This window comes from Hakea prostrata, unplaced genomic scaffold, assembly GCF_041222555.1.
Source record: "Hakea prostrata isolate BN-2017 unplaced genomic scaffold, UWA_Hpros_2 contig_161, whole genome shotgun sequence".
In the NCBI taxonomy this organism is placed as follows: domain Eukaryota; kingdom Viridiplantae; phylum Streptophyta; class Magnoliopsida; order Proteales; family Proteaceae; genus Hakea; species Hakea prostrata.
In genome coordinates, this window is record NW_028291280.1 from 83,158 (window position 1) to 97,046 (window position 13,889).

Sequence of the window (13,889 nt, forward strand, 5' to 3'; positions counted from 1 at the left end):
TTCTCTTTTTTTACAGGTTTATATATGCCCCCGCACCTCCACAAAGTGGCTGAGCTATGTATTTGCCCAGCTTGTGTTTGTTAGAAGTCCTGACTTAATGGTTATTGTATTCAACTTTCTTTCTAGCTGCCATCTCCCTCTTTTCCTCTTGATTTCAAGTTCCCAATCCATGAAAACTGAAATAGTAGGAAGAAATGGTTCTATGACTTGACAGCAAAACAACGGAGAACCATGGATGGTTACATTCAGTTGCCTTTGGTTTTTAATGTTCTATCTACCTCCCACAAATCCTCAAATGAGGATTTTGGGCATATGCAAGATGATTATCTTTCTTTGTTCTCTAAAACCTATTGGAAATTTTTTTGGAAACGGAAAGATTTTGTTCAGCTCCAGAGACTGAATTATTGATCAGAAATTTGTTTATTGGTCAAATATATCTTGGTATATGGTGGGAACTATGAGTTGATTCTTGTTAGAATCTGATAACCATCCTTCTAATTATCACCAAGTGTATTAATGGTCAGGCATTTGAAAAAAAATAAAAATAAATAAGGACCTGGTGATAGGTGGTGATGCTTAAACACAAAGAAAAGTTTCTTCAGGGACATGAATTGGAGCAATATTAATTAGATGATTTAGAGATCCAACTGGCTTTCCATAACCAAGCAGCTGAAATCCTTGTATAAAGATCATAATCTTAGGTGGTTTTTTCATATTTTGGATGCATATAATGACTGCATATCTATAATATATATATACCTCAAGATTTTTTTTAATTATTTATCTCTTTTTTGGAATAAAAAACCAAGTTTTTATCTTATGGGATTTTGATTTTGAATTTTTAAACATACTATATGGGAGGAGCATGATCAAATATCATTTTTTGTGTTAAGAGTAAGTTTTTATGATAGAAACATATTTTCCATAACAAATTTATCAAACAGCAGCATGCTCTAAAGTTGTTCTTTTCCTATTCTTAGAACAATTTTACAGAAACATGTAAAAAAGTTTTATAAAATAACTAGTCTCCTAGAACGGAAACATTACCAAATGCATACAAAAATTTAAATATGTGAAGGGATCTCTTAAATCCCTGAGAAGTTTTCATACAAAAAAATTGAAGGCGCTTGTTGAGTCACAATTCCATCACAGACTAACAAATTACACTGTAAGACTGAAACCCTATCATAGCATTATGTGGGATTCCAGAGACAAGCAATGAAGAAAAATAACATCTAAGAATCCAATAAAGGAATTATAAGTGTGAAAAATTGAAAATGGTCCAAATATGGACTGATTAAGGCTTGAATGCTGAAAAAGCCACCACAGAATTATGTCCTCCAAAGCCGAAAGAATTTGAAATACCTGCAAGTACAAGTGAAATATACATAAAATAAGTATTTCAGCTTATGATTTTGATTCAAACCAAAGTGCCAATAGGCAAGCTCTAGTTACTCACCAACATTCACTTCATGTTGCTTCTTTACATTTGGAACTGTATCAAAATCAACAGCAGGTTCTGGATTCTGCAAGTATATGACGAGAATATGATAATTATTTTCAGTACCAAAATCCAGCTGATAAGAAGGAACTGATTGCAGATCAAGATGGAAATATTCAACAGATATCTTTAACTGAATTATTCTATATCCACTGTTATCAAAATCGACAAATAACACATACAAACTGGTTTATTGAGGGATGCAGCCATCCAGTGGTTATGGCTTTTATTACAGCAATGGCTTCCATGCCCCCAGCAGCACCAAGGCAATGCCCTATCATAGACTGTTGATGGCCAATCAGAAGGTATCATGAGTCAAGGAGAAACAAGAGAGTGAAAAATAAAAAGGAATATAATATCAAATGAATAAAAATCAAAGACAAAATAGAGTTCAGAGAGAGTTCAGAGAGAGAGAGAGAGAGAGAGAGAGAGAGAGAGAGAGAGAAATTACCTTGGTTGCATTCAATTTGATCTCTGAAGTGTCCTTGAATACCTTTTTTATGGCATTCACCTCAGCCAGGTCACCAGCAAGTGTGGAAGTTGCATGTGCATTAATGTAATTAACCTGAAAACAGGATACAAAATGTGATTAGCTCATTTAGAAAAATTCAATTCCCTTGATTATAAAAACCCATTAGAGAAATAAGACAGAATCCAGATTTACATAAATACATAAATAAACAATACCATATATCAGAAAACCATTACAACAAATCTGATACATTCACAATAATGACACTTAAAAATTGGGAAGTTGCAATCAAATGAACAGCTCAAGAGTTCCAAGGGAAAGTAGGGATTTCAAATTTGATCTTTCCACAGATCATAGTTGTCAAACACTTTTCCACAGCCTTATTGTATTAAATGCTTTGGTATTTTTTTTTTCTGTTAATAGACTAAATAACTTTTCTACTGTTATAACTGGGTTGTCCAATACAGTATGTTGCATGAGATCATGATCTCATACCTTTGTATTTCCTTTAAAAAATGGGAGAAGAGGATTTCATAATGGGATGAAAGGAACCAAAATCAGAAAGCTTCTCTACTAATACCTTCCTTGGTCATTTGGTTGTCTCACTAAGCTAAGTTGGCTTTAATACATAGGTGAAAGGGATATGGAAGAAAAGAAAAAAATTAGAGTGCACTTGATGCATGGTGGGTGATATTTATCCAGCAGTTTTCCTCCAAAAAACCAGTCATGTATTTAAAATATTCCAAAAGAAGTATAATAATTTCTTCTCTTCATGTTGAAACTTTGCAGCTCTACCTTGATATTTGGAGAAAATTGAAAGTTTATTTTTTTAGGCCCTTAATCGTTCCAAAAGCAACTTCTATTGTGGAAGAATCTTAGCCTTTTTCACTTTCTATCGAAATTAATCAAAGGTTTCTTGTCTTACCCCACAAGGAAAACTTGAATGACATTCATTCCTTTCAACAACCTCACTACAAAGTCTAGTCAACTAGCAGTGAGAAAAACAGAGAAGCATGAAGGCTATTCCCTGTGTGACAGAGAAGCATGAAGGCCACTCCCTGTGTGGTCCCTTTTCTAGAATAAAGAAGCAAAAACAATTTTGAAAACTGAATACTACCCAATTATATGATCTCCAAGTCTTCCCAAAATCATTTGTTCTAACAGTCCAAGAACTCACAAGCCACATAACCATAGGCTTTTTCAATGCTAATGTCACACACTAAGCCCCGTCTCACCTTAGGATTTCAGTCTACCATAGCTTTCTGTTGACCCTGAGGTTACCAAGGCAATGTTGGTCAGTATAGAATGGGTGCTGATGAGAATAAAGTTGATAGCACTACCCGTAGGTCACAGGTCAAGTATCCATCAACAGTGGCAATGAATCTCCAAGATTGTAAAAAGCTATAGATATGGTACCTAGCCTATTATTTTCCCCAAGCAATAATTTAGGGCAACCAAATAGAATGCAGAAATTGACAGCAATTAGCAGTTGTTGCACTCAGTTAAAATCCTGCTGCCCTATGGTAGAAGGATCTCCATACCTTATTCCCGTTACCAGTCCATATGGACAGTAGAAAGCCATTCCAGTATGAGGTAACTTCGTGGTTTGCAAATAAAGCACAGTAGCCTTCTCAAGCAAAATATGTGCACTCTGGACATCTTTGAGGTTGTAGGCAGGAAAAGCAATATCACTAACAAGTTAGATTATTATCTTAAACATAATCCCAAATGAAGCCTATCTACATTTCATTCCTTCTTTGAATCTCAATCTGGACCAATATTAGATTCTTCAAATGGCAAGACCTACTAGAACCAGTGGGTGATACAGCATGCATCTGGCAAAATGGCAGGTGAGTGCAGCAAATACTGCAGTGGAAATGACATCTTACACAAATCAGAAAGGGACTATATTCTGTTTGTCTTAGAGAAGAAGAGTATTTGAAAGGGTATGTATGTTTCCACAAGGGAAATTTTCATGCACAACCCCAGCTCAAAATATGAAATAACAGTGATCATGTAAGAGGCTGTGAAGTTTCATTTGAGAAATACATGTGAGGGGGTGTGCAGATACCGTGGGAAACTGTTCCATGGAATAATTTCCCAAACAAAGATTAAGTTATTCATTGAAGTTTTCAGACAGAAAACAGAGAGGTGGTTTTTTAAGAAAGCAAGAGACGTTTCTGCAAGTGCATGAGGAAACACTGAATAAATTTCCAAAGGATTCATATTTCCTGTGTTGATCTCAACAGCCTGGCCACGTGGTTGTCATGGAGCCAGGCATTCCAAGGCACATCCCCAACAAGGTGACCAGGGGTTGCACTTAGGTGACCAAGGTGCTTGTTCCCCCAATTGATCATCATATACGGAATCATGCTGAGAGGAAATACAGTGAAGCAGGCACTGCTTATTGAAAAAAAGGAAGAGTTTAGGTTTTCACTTATTTCTTGTTATGTTGATGATTTTTGCAGCTAAAAATTAAGACATTTGAGTCCAGAGATTTAAAGAAAAACAAAACAATGAGATTAAGTTGTTGCTATGAAGGTCTATTAGGGATACGTCTTTGAGAGGATTTTCAGTACAACGTTGTACAACGTTGCCTAGCTGATTGAACCATGCATTTTGATGGGTCCTCTCAAAAACTCCAATGCATCAGATCTCTCCACTTGTTCATGCTTTAATTAATATTTTTTGTATGTCCTACCTCACCAAAGCAAGAAAAGCATGGCACTTATTATAAAGTCCAATTCCTCCACATTGCAGCTACAATTGAATATTCTGGTAAAAGTAATGATAAGAAGGATCTATGAATTTGAGAACACCAAAAATATTCGCACATAAGCTAAATCACAAATTTAAGAAAAACAAGAAAGTAAAATTGCAAAAGAAGCTCAATATATGATATACCATGACTGTCAACAGCAATAAAGCCAACAACAAAATATACCTCCTCTGGTGACACGCCAGCATCCTCGAGACATGCCTTAATGCAAGATGAAACACCAAGTCCATCTGCTCGGGGGTCGGTCATATGATAAGCATCACAATTAACAGCGCCTCCCAAGTACTCAGCAATGATTGGTGCACCACGTTTCATTGCATGTTCTAAGCTCTCCATTACCTATCAAGACAATCACAAAATATTTATAAGCAACAACATTACATATGTATGAAAATGTTGGATACATATTAATGCACAAGGTAACAACAATATCAGAAGGAACATGGGCCAGGCATTACATTCAATATTATATCTTATCTTCATTGTTTCTTTTGACAATAAAAAATTAATTTGAACCTACTCTTTCAGAGATAGTAAATCAGAAATAAAAAGGTGAAAGAACTAACATTATAAACATCCAAGAAAAACCTGTCAAACAAAATTTCTAGAAAGGAGTTTCGATCCTCAGTAACTCAGCAATCAATGCAGTAAACATGCTAACAGCCATAGTAGCTAGCTGATTTCTATGCTTCCACCAGAAAAAGGAACGATATCAAACCAAAATTCTAAAAACATATAAAGAATTCTCTATGAAGATGGAACTAGGCTAAGTCTAGCTGTCCACCCTTAAAAGTGAGACTCAATAAGGAGGACAGCCACTATGATGAACATGAATCAGCTGAAAAAGTAAAAATTGATCACTAAGTTCAATATATGGAAAATCCTGAAAAACATACCAACACTCCAGCACCTTCACCCATGACAAAACCATCTCGATCTTTATCCCATGGCCTTGAAGCAGTTTTTGGGTCATCATTTCTCTGTGACAAAGCTCTACATGCAACAAAACCCCCAAGACCAATTGGCACCATTGGAGCTTCAGTTCCACCAGCAAGCATCATATCAGCCTCACCCCTTCGGATGTGGTTTGCGGCAGCATTGAAGCAATAATTCGAGGTTGCACAGGCAGTTGAAATTGAATAATTTGGACCCATTAAACCAAGGTCAATTGCAAGCAAGGCTGAGCCCATGTTTGTTATAGTATATGGAATGAAAAATGGAGATATCTTCCTGTGACCTTTTTCTAGGAGATTTTGAACACTATCAGAAAATATTCCAAGACCCCCCATGCCTGATCCTACAAGCACACCTGCTCGTTCCATGTCAATCTGCAAACAGAAAAAAATCAGAATGACAGTAAGAAAAGATAGGCAATTCAGTGGAGGACCCGAAAAGAAAGAGAGCATATGACTCAAAACCTACTATGAATAACATGTTTTATAGAAATTTCAACTTTTTCCACCTTGGAAAAAACGGATGACAATAACGTCCTGCCACATGGCAACATATGGATGGGATAATGTGATAGAGGACCTCATGCAAAGATCATCTATAAAATTGTATCCCACACTAATCACAAAAGTCAATCAAAATCACAAGAGGCGTTGTTTGGTAGTTTTATATTTATTGCCCATTTGGGGCAATTTCTTTATCTTATGGAACTTCAGGTTGAACTCAACGCTACAATATTTGAAATTTCTTTATCTTTTTGGAACTTTGGGTTGAACTATGAACTACTTTGTCACTCACGTTGCTACTTTCAATGGACACTTCACCAATGAGAGAGGTGCTGGGTCCTTTATCATAAGTAACCACGATGTGCCATCACATCAGAAGTTGTAAAGTACTAAACATCACTAGCAATGAGACATTTACATAACTTTCATTTTATCCATGAATTCAAACACAAGAATGCTACTATGTTTGAAATGGGAGTCCCAGAGCACAAGTCTCCTGCCACTGGAACTGTGGGGATCATAAGGCACTATCAAATTGCAAACCTAATTCAGTCAACACACTACTTTAAAAGTTGCTAAAGCTGATATATAGATCAGAAAACAATAATCTTTGTTGCCAACTTCTAAATCGTACTAGAATTGTTACATATAAAATAAGGGACCTTGAAACCAATCCATAATTTCAGTTCTGTTAGGTTCCATGACACTCATTTGTGACCTAAGCATATTTTGTTTGTTCTAAGATTGTGATTTACTAGAATACTGAATGGGAAACTTGTTTCTTGTAATCCTTCCTTTCCCAGATGCATACCAGCCAAAATATGAAATTCCATTGTTATTGTGCGCCTAAGGCTTCTACGTTGAATTTGGGACATTCTTCAAACTTACTGGGGGTTATCAATTGGAGGATCTGCATCAGTCATCAGCCCACTCAGTTTAAGTTGGAACATCCATATAAAACTTGAATTTGAAAAACATATATCCAAGATTGCCCAAAAGAAACCAGATCTAAATCACCTACTTATTTCCCGAAAATCTGGAACTTAGTACTAAATTAAATTAAAATTTTGAAAGCAAAGAAGGCTATGAAACGTGTGATTCAGACACACTAAAGTCCTCCAACTCATACTCAAACGCAGAATTATAGAAAAAAAAAATTCTGGGATCCAGTACACATCAATTCTGCAGTCGCTCTTGCAATATATGCCAAATGATTTTATATTGAGATTTTAAAGCAAGCAAGTAATAAGCATTAAAGCATTAGAAGAACAAAACAGAACAAACACAAGGAATCTCATATACCGTCTTGGAGAGGCCATCACAGGCGAGCCCAGCATTCTCAACAGCTTTCTTGCCAGCAACAATACAGTACCTGAGATAATCGTCAAGTCGACGGTCGTTCTTGCCATCTATATAACCTTCAGAGCTAAACCCACGAATCTGGCCACCAAATCGAGTAGGAAACTTGGAAGCATCAAATCGATCGATAGTATCAACACCACTCACGCCTTCAAGAAGGCGGTCATAGAAGACATCAACGTCGTTTCCGAAACAAGAAGCGACTCCCATACCCGTAATAACCACTCTCTTCTTTGGGTCCGTTTCTCTCTTGGGAACAGAGGAAGCTTTCGGAGCTGAAGCTGAAATGGGTTTCACCCATTGTTGCTTCTGCTTCTTGGAATCGATTCTGCTTGAAGAAGAAAGCTGAGGAGATTGTTTACGGAGAGGTTCTAAATGGGAAACGCGAAGGGCCTGTCCAGCTGGGGAAGATTGAAGGGTCTGCATCGTTTTGTTGAATCGTCCGCCGGGAACCGTTTGATGTGAGAGGACGTGGTGGGTGGCGCAGCTGATTCCATGTTTAAATGCAATCAGGATCGATACACTCGATGTCAAGCCATTGACTTTGAATTCTAATCTGACGGTTAATAGCCTCCCATACAAATTCCATGTGAACTCAACGAGATCTGCATGATGCCAACTTGGTAACATGGTTGCCTTTATCAAAATTCCTAATTCCAATGGTAAATAATGGTTGGCTGCTTCGCAGCGTAAGAAACAAATTGATGATTAGACACTTTTTAACATGTTGATAATATGTTGACCGTTAGATATTTATGGTTCAGATTATCGCTGGCGAACTTTTGCTATTATCTCCTACATAGCATTGGTTTCGTGAGCTGCGACACACTGAAATATAGCCCATGCATAATACGTATCGCCTTTGCCTAACGGAGTGCCAGTAGGCAGCAATTTTCTCAACTGACCAGCCTCTCCTCGTTTCTCTCATTTCCAGAGTTTACTGATTCGTGACTTGCGTGTTTTCTTTGTCAACCTTCTTTCTTTAAAATGGTTGCCAACAAACAATAAAGAATGCTACAAGGTTTTGAGGTTTTATAAATGTTGTTCATAACTTATAACTCATAACATAAATATGTGGGGTCTACAAGTAAAAAATAATAAATTCATCATTTTTACCTTCTGGGGTTTATGTAACTTGCTGTTAAGTCGGAGAGCACCCCATTGGGGGAGGCGATCCGAACTTGAAGGTTTTCACTCTTTTTATAGTATCTAAAAATGAGATTCTTTTTAAAACTAGGAAAATAATGAATGTATGGAGCCTGTGCTCCCATCCGTATATTCACAAAAAGCCTGACTCGAGCAGGTCTTGGGACAGGCCTTATATGAGTGTGGGGGGATAGGGCATAGGTAGGTTGGGTGGAGCAAATGTGGATCTTAAATGAAAATACAATTCTAACAATGAAAATTGTTTGATTTCATGAGTTTGGAGATAAATCCCCTTCTAAATATATGGTGAAAGAATATGCAGTATTCAATCAATATTTTTTACCTGCCAAGGTAAAGGTACGTGATATTCTTGTATTTTTTTCACCACATAATAGGAGGGCCCACTTCTTAGTGATGAAAAAATAAATCCTGGGATTCTAGTAGGTCTCACATGTATTCCATTTGTATTGTGTGATAAAAAAATGTGAAGGTAGCACAAACTTTTGCTCATTAATCTCACCTCATGTAAACTCTACTTTAATTGTATGGTGAAGAAGTATGAAAAGAGTATAAGAGGAGGCTAAGGAACATAGTCCTTTATCTGGCGTCTTAGCTCAATAAATGATATTCTCTTTGTAGATATTTTCTTTTGCTATACAATCGCGCTTCACTACTGTGCAATTAATACGCCATAGCCCACATTGCACAACCTACAGTCAAGATCGACTGTCCATTCCACAAAAGTGAGTTTCAACACTTTTGTAAAACGGACAATCGAAATCGAAATATGATCTCGATCGCAACCATATACCATAGGTGTTGCGCATTAAATACACAACACCCAACCTTATTAAAATTCCAATTCAAATGGTGAATGCTTGTCTGCTTCACATTCTACAAAATACAATAGCGATTAGATTTTTTTTAACACGTGGATAATTTACTTACTAGGTGACTGTTGGATATTTATGATTGAAGTGATCACTCGCTAACATTTATTAGGATCTCCTACCTACTATTGGTCCAGTGAGCTGTGATACACCGGAGGTTTTCCCATGCATAATACGTATCGCCTTTGCCTAACGAAATGCTAGTAGCAGCAATTTTCCCAGCTGACCAGCTCTCGTCGTTTCTCTAATTTCTAGAATTTCCTGCTTAGTGAATTGCGTAGTGGCGTGTTTTCTTTGTCAACCTTCTTTCTTTAAAGAGGGTTCCCCAAAAATAAAAGGAATGGTAGAAGGCTTTTACTCATTCATCGTACTTGAAAATGCTTCCTTCATAAAGGGAAAGAATAAATGTATTGAGATTTTCTCTACCTAACTTGCCTGTATTCTCATTTTCTACACTTGCATAGAATTTGCCATGGACAGACTTTGGCTGATACCGACATGTCCAGTGACAAGTCTTATGTCAGTGTATTCCTGTACATGTAGTTTGAGTCTGGAGATGATCTCCACCTAAATATATGGTGAAAGAGTGTTTTGTCTTGTATCTAATTTTTTTTACCCAGTAAGGTAAAGGTGTGTGATCTTTTTTCACTACATAATATGGGGGTCATTTTTTAGTAATGATATAAATCATAGAATTTTTATATAGAGTTTATATTTATTGTATATTAGAGAAGTGTCAAGGGAGTACAAACCTCTACCAATTAGCAAACTCTATTCTTATCGTATGATAGAGAAATATGAAGAAAATACAAACCTCTACTCTTGATGAATAGAAAATTCAAATTCAAAAGTGTGAATGATAAGAAGAGATTGAAGAGCAAGTCTTCAATCAAGCATTCCAACTCAGTTCAACATGAGACATTAAACATTGCTATATCATCCCAGAAGAAAATTTTTTTTGTCATTTATATTTTTAATGTTTTTAAAGAAAGAAATATAATTCTTTTGGGCGAAGAAAACAATGTGATGCCATTGATATTATGTCCAGTCCTCACCATATTGGTTTCATATGAAACATGTTATTTAATAATCGTTTCCTTGATAAGTAAACTTTAAAGAGAGTAGGCTCATGAGTTTATTTCTTGCCGGCTTTAAAAGGGGGCGCCCATTTTTGGGGGTTTTTTGAGTTTTTCTTTACTAATTGATGGGATTGGAGAGATTTTTTGTTTTTAATGAAAAGAAAATGCAATGATTAAAAAAAAGGAGGGCGGTAGCGCCTGGAACAAAGTTTGGAATTCAAAACTTTGCCCCGGCGCGACGGGGCGACGAGATGTTTAAATGGTTGCGGGAAATTATTACTTGTATATACTTGAAGTGACTTTTTCTTTACTAATTGATGGGATTGGAGAGATTTTTTGTTTTTAATGAAAAGAAAATGCAATGATTAAAAAAAAAAGGAGGAAGCAGGTAGAACCGTAGAAGTTTAATGACATGTTACCTAAATTCATTGAAATGCTCTCAAAATCTAACCAGGAAAAACAAAAATAGAAACAGGAACAAAAATAGGTGTTTGTGTTCTTGTTTTCCTCATATATATTGTGCACAATAACACATTGCTCAAATCTCTCCACAATCAATCACAAGAACTATTGCATGGTATGGGAAAAGTGAAGCACACGACCCAATAGAAGGGCTTCTCTTGCAATGTTTCTTGGATCAAGGTTTGAAGTATCCCACGATACCATATGATACTAGTCGATACGTATCCATATTTGACCCAACCGATACGATACATCTCGATAGGTCTCTCCATTGAATTACACTAAAATAAACCTTGCCTTGGATTGCTTACTTTCTAGTTCTTGTGCTTGACTTTACGCCAAAATTCCAAAATTAAAATACCAGTTTGGAATTACTTCTTTGTACCACAACTTTGTATCTATGTAATTAAATAAAGGGTATGTTGATTTTTTTCAAGTTATCATATATATATATAGGATGGGTAAAGTCATAATTTTGATTTTTAGTACAAAAATATTACTAAAGATATATTTGTCATTTCTTCTGATTTAGTTTACCATTCTAACGGTAAAGGGGGCGATTGTTAATTTAAGAGATATTTTAGTGTGTCTCTGCCAATTTAATATATTTTTATCTGTGGTCCTCCATGGAGAGAAAGAGGCAGACACACACATCCACCACTAAAGTAGGATACAATTAGTTCAGGTCTTGCAATTTGGCCTTGACATAGCTTGATTCTATTATCCACCGAAGATTGGGAGTGCTGCCTACACTAAGATATTGACATAGCTTGATTCTATTATCCACCAAAGATTGGGAGGAATCCGGATCATCACCCTCGACGGGGAGCACAGAGTGCTCCTCGAGAGTTTTTCCACCACAAAAACGGTGGGCCCCACCACTGAAAATATTAAAAAAAAAAAACCCCTCCCATCACCACCCCTGGGCCCCCTGTTTATTGTGGTGGTAAGCCGTCGGGAGCACTTTGTGCTCCCTGACGGGTTCGCAGATCCGGACTCTTTGGGAGTTCCGCCTACACTAAACTAACTATAGGTACGAATGACATGGGGTGTCTCTGAAAGACATTACAGCTTGTTTATTATTTGAAGAGACTCCATACAAATCACTTATGATTCAGGTTTTGGAACTACCGAACTAACGTTCATTTTCCTTCTTGCACAGTTGATCACATATTTACGTAGAAAAATTCTCCCTCTTGAGAATAAATCAAAGTGCTTACAAGATGCGAGATACCTCAGTTATGAGATGATAATTTCTTACACATATTTTTCTATAATTGTATAATTGTGACAAAATAGACACTTTAATGACAGTTAAAATTGAATCTTGATGAAGTTGTTCATGCCTCCATATACTGTAAAATCAAGAAGATAATTCTTTGCAGCACTAATAGAGTTAGGAAATTAATCCTCCAAACATATCCTGTTCACGGGATCGACTTATGTATTGTAACAGAGAGAAGAATAAATTGTCTTACGAAATCAAGATCTTGACGTGAAACCAAGCTGCTGTCATTACTAGAAAGCGATATTAATTAGCTTTGGTTCTGCTATAGGAGCCTCAGATCATGTTATGTTATTCTGTTGATCACTGTGTGATTCATTTGACGCTTGCTTATAATGTTTAGTTTTGTAATTCATAGAATCTCCAAAACTTAAATGTTGCTGTAGCACTCATGAAAACACATGATCCACTAAATCAACCAATTAGTTGATGGATTTAAACTTGATAATAGCCCACAGGTTCAGTAATCGGATCATAAATGTTTCAGTGAAAACAGAAGTAACAAGAAAGGAGTTGCAAAAGCATCAGGATAGGATTTTCAGAACAGATTATTTTTTGGGGAGAGACAGAAGAAGGTACCAGCAATAAGAAGGGAAAGCCAGAAATAGAGAAATAAACCATGGAGGAAAAAAGGAAGTCTCAAACAAAAGGTATAACTGTATAAGATGCCAATGGATTGGGCCGCCCCCCACGTTATCCTCCAATTTTTTCTAGCAAGTTCAAAACGAAGAGAAAATATAAGAACAATCCACTCACGTAAGTAGGAAATCAAATGGGTTTCTATACAACCCAAAAATTGTTGGAAAAAGGAGCTACAGTGGGTAGTTGAACACTTCAAAGGTGATGATTTAAAAATCCAAGTTTGGTGCTTCTCTTTTGTTGAGCTGGAGTCTCTCAACGTTGTGCATGGTATAAACAAAAACCCCGTGTTGGAGATCATCCCACATAGAGTTATGCCCCCCATCATCTCCCAAGGGGCTCTCGTCATTTGGTTGTGTGCATGGTATAAAGTGTAGGCGATATATCACCCGTTGGGGTGACACAATATTTACCATAGGTCGACAATATATCGCTAATGTCGCCAATATGTCGCCAACGTCCTTTCTCTCTCCTGTTTCTTGTATTTCAAGTTTTTGACTCTATTTTGCTCTAATCTTCAACCTTAATTTACGAGTACATCTTGTTTCATGATGGCCAGCTATATTGTTTGTATCGATCAGGCAGGATTTCATACAAATTTGCGGGTTTTCCGGACTTCTTATTTTACCCGCATATAGCCGGGCATGTGTCGAACAAGAACATTAGTTTAGGTGATGTTTTAAGTCAAAATAACACTCCAAATGTGTTTATTGACCTCAAGTTAGGCTATACAACAAAATTTAGACTAAAAATGACCCCAAATACCCTTCGAAATTGGAAGTCGATTTTTCATCGACACTCCTCCAAATGTCGCCCGACA

At 36.7% G+C, this 13,889-nt stretch overlaps 1 protein-coding gene across 1 annotated transcript; it reads right to left on the minus strand.

The window, feature by feature from the left end:
* Positions 1-767: 767 nt before the first annotated feature.
* LOC148998746 (3-oxoacyl-[acyl-carrier-protein] synthase I, chloroplastic-like) lies at positions 768-8,038 on the minus strand. The gene is made up of 7 exons (XM_089141747.1): positions 7,512-8,038; positions 5,649-6,080; positions 4,918-5,091; positions 1,953-2,066; positions 1,684-1,785; positions 1,460-1,526; positions 768-1,365 (listed from the first exon to the last, which is right to left on the minus strand). The coding sequence occupies exons 1-7, from the start codon at positions 7,992-7,994 to the stop codon at positions 1,298-1,300; spliced, it is 1,440 nt and encodes a 479-aa protein (XP_088997873.1). The 5' UTR covers positions 7,995-8,038; the 3' UTR covers positions 768-1,297.
* Between the last annotated feature and the right edge of the window lie 5,851 nt (positions 8,039-13,889).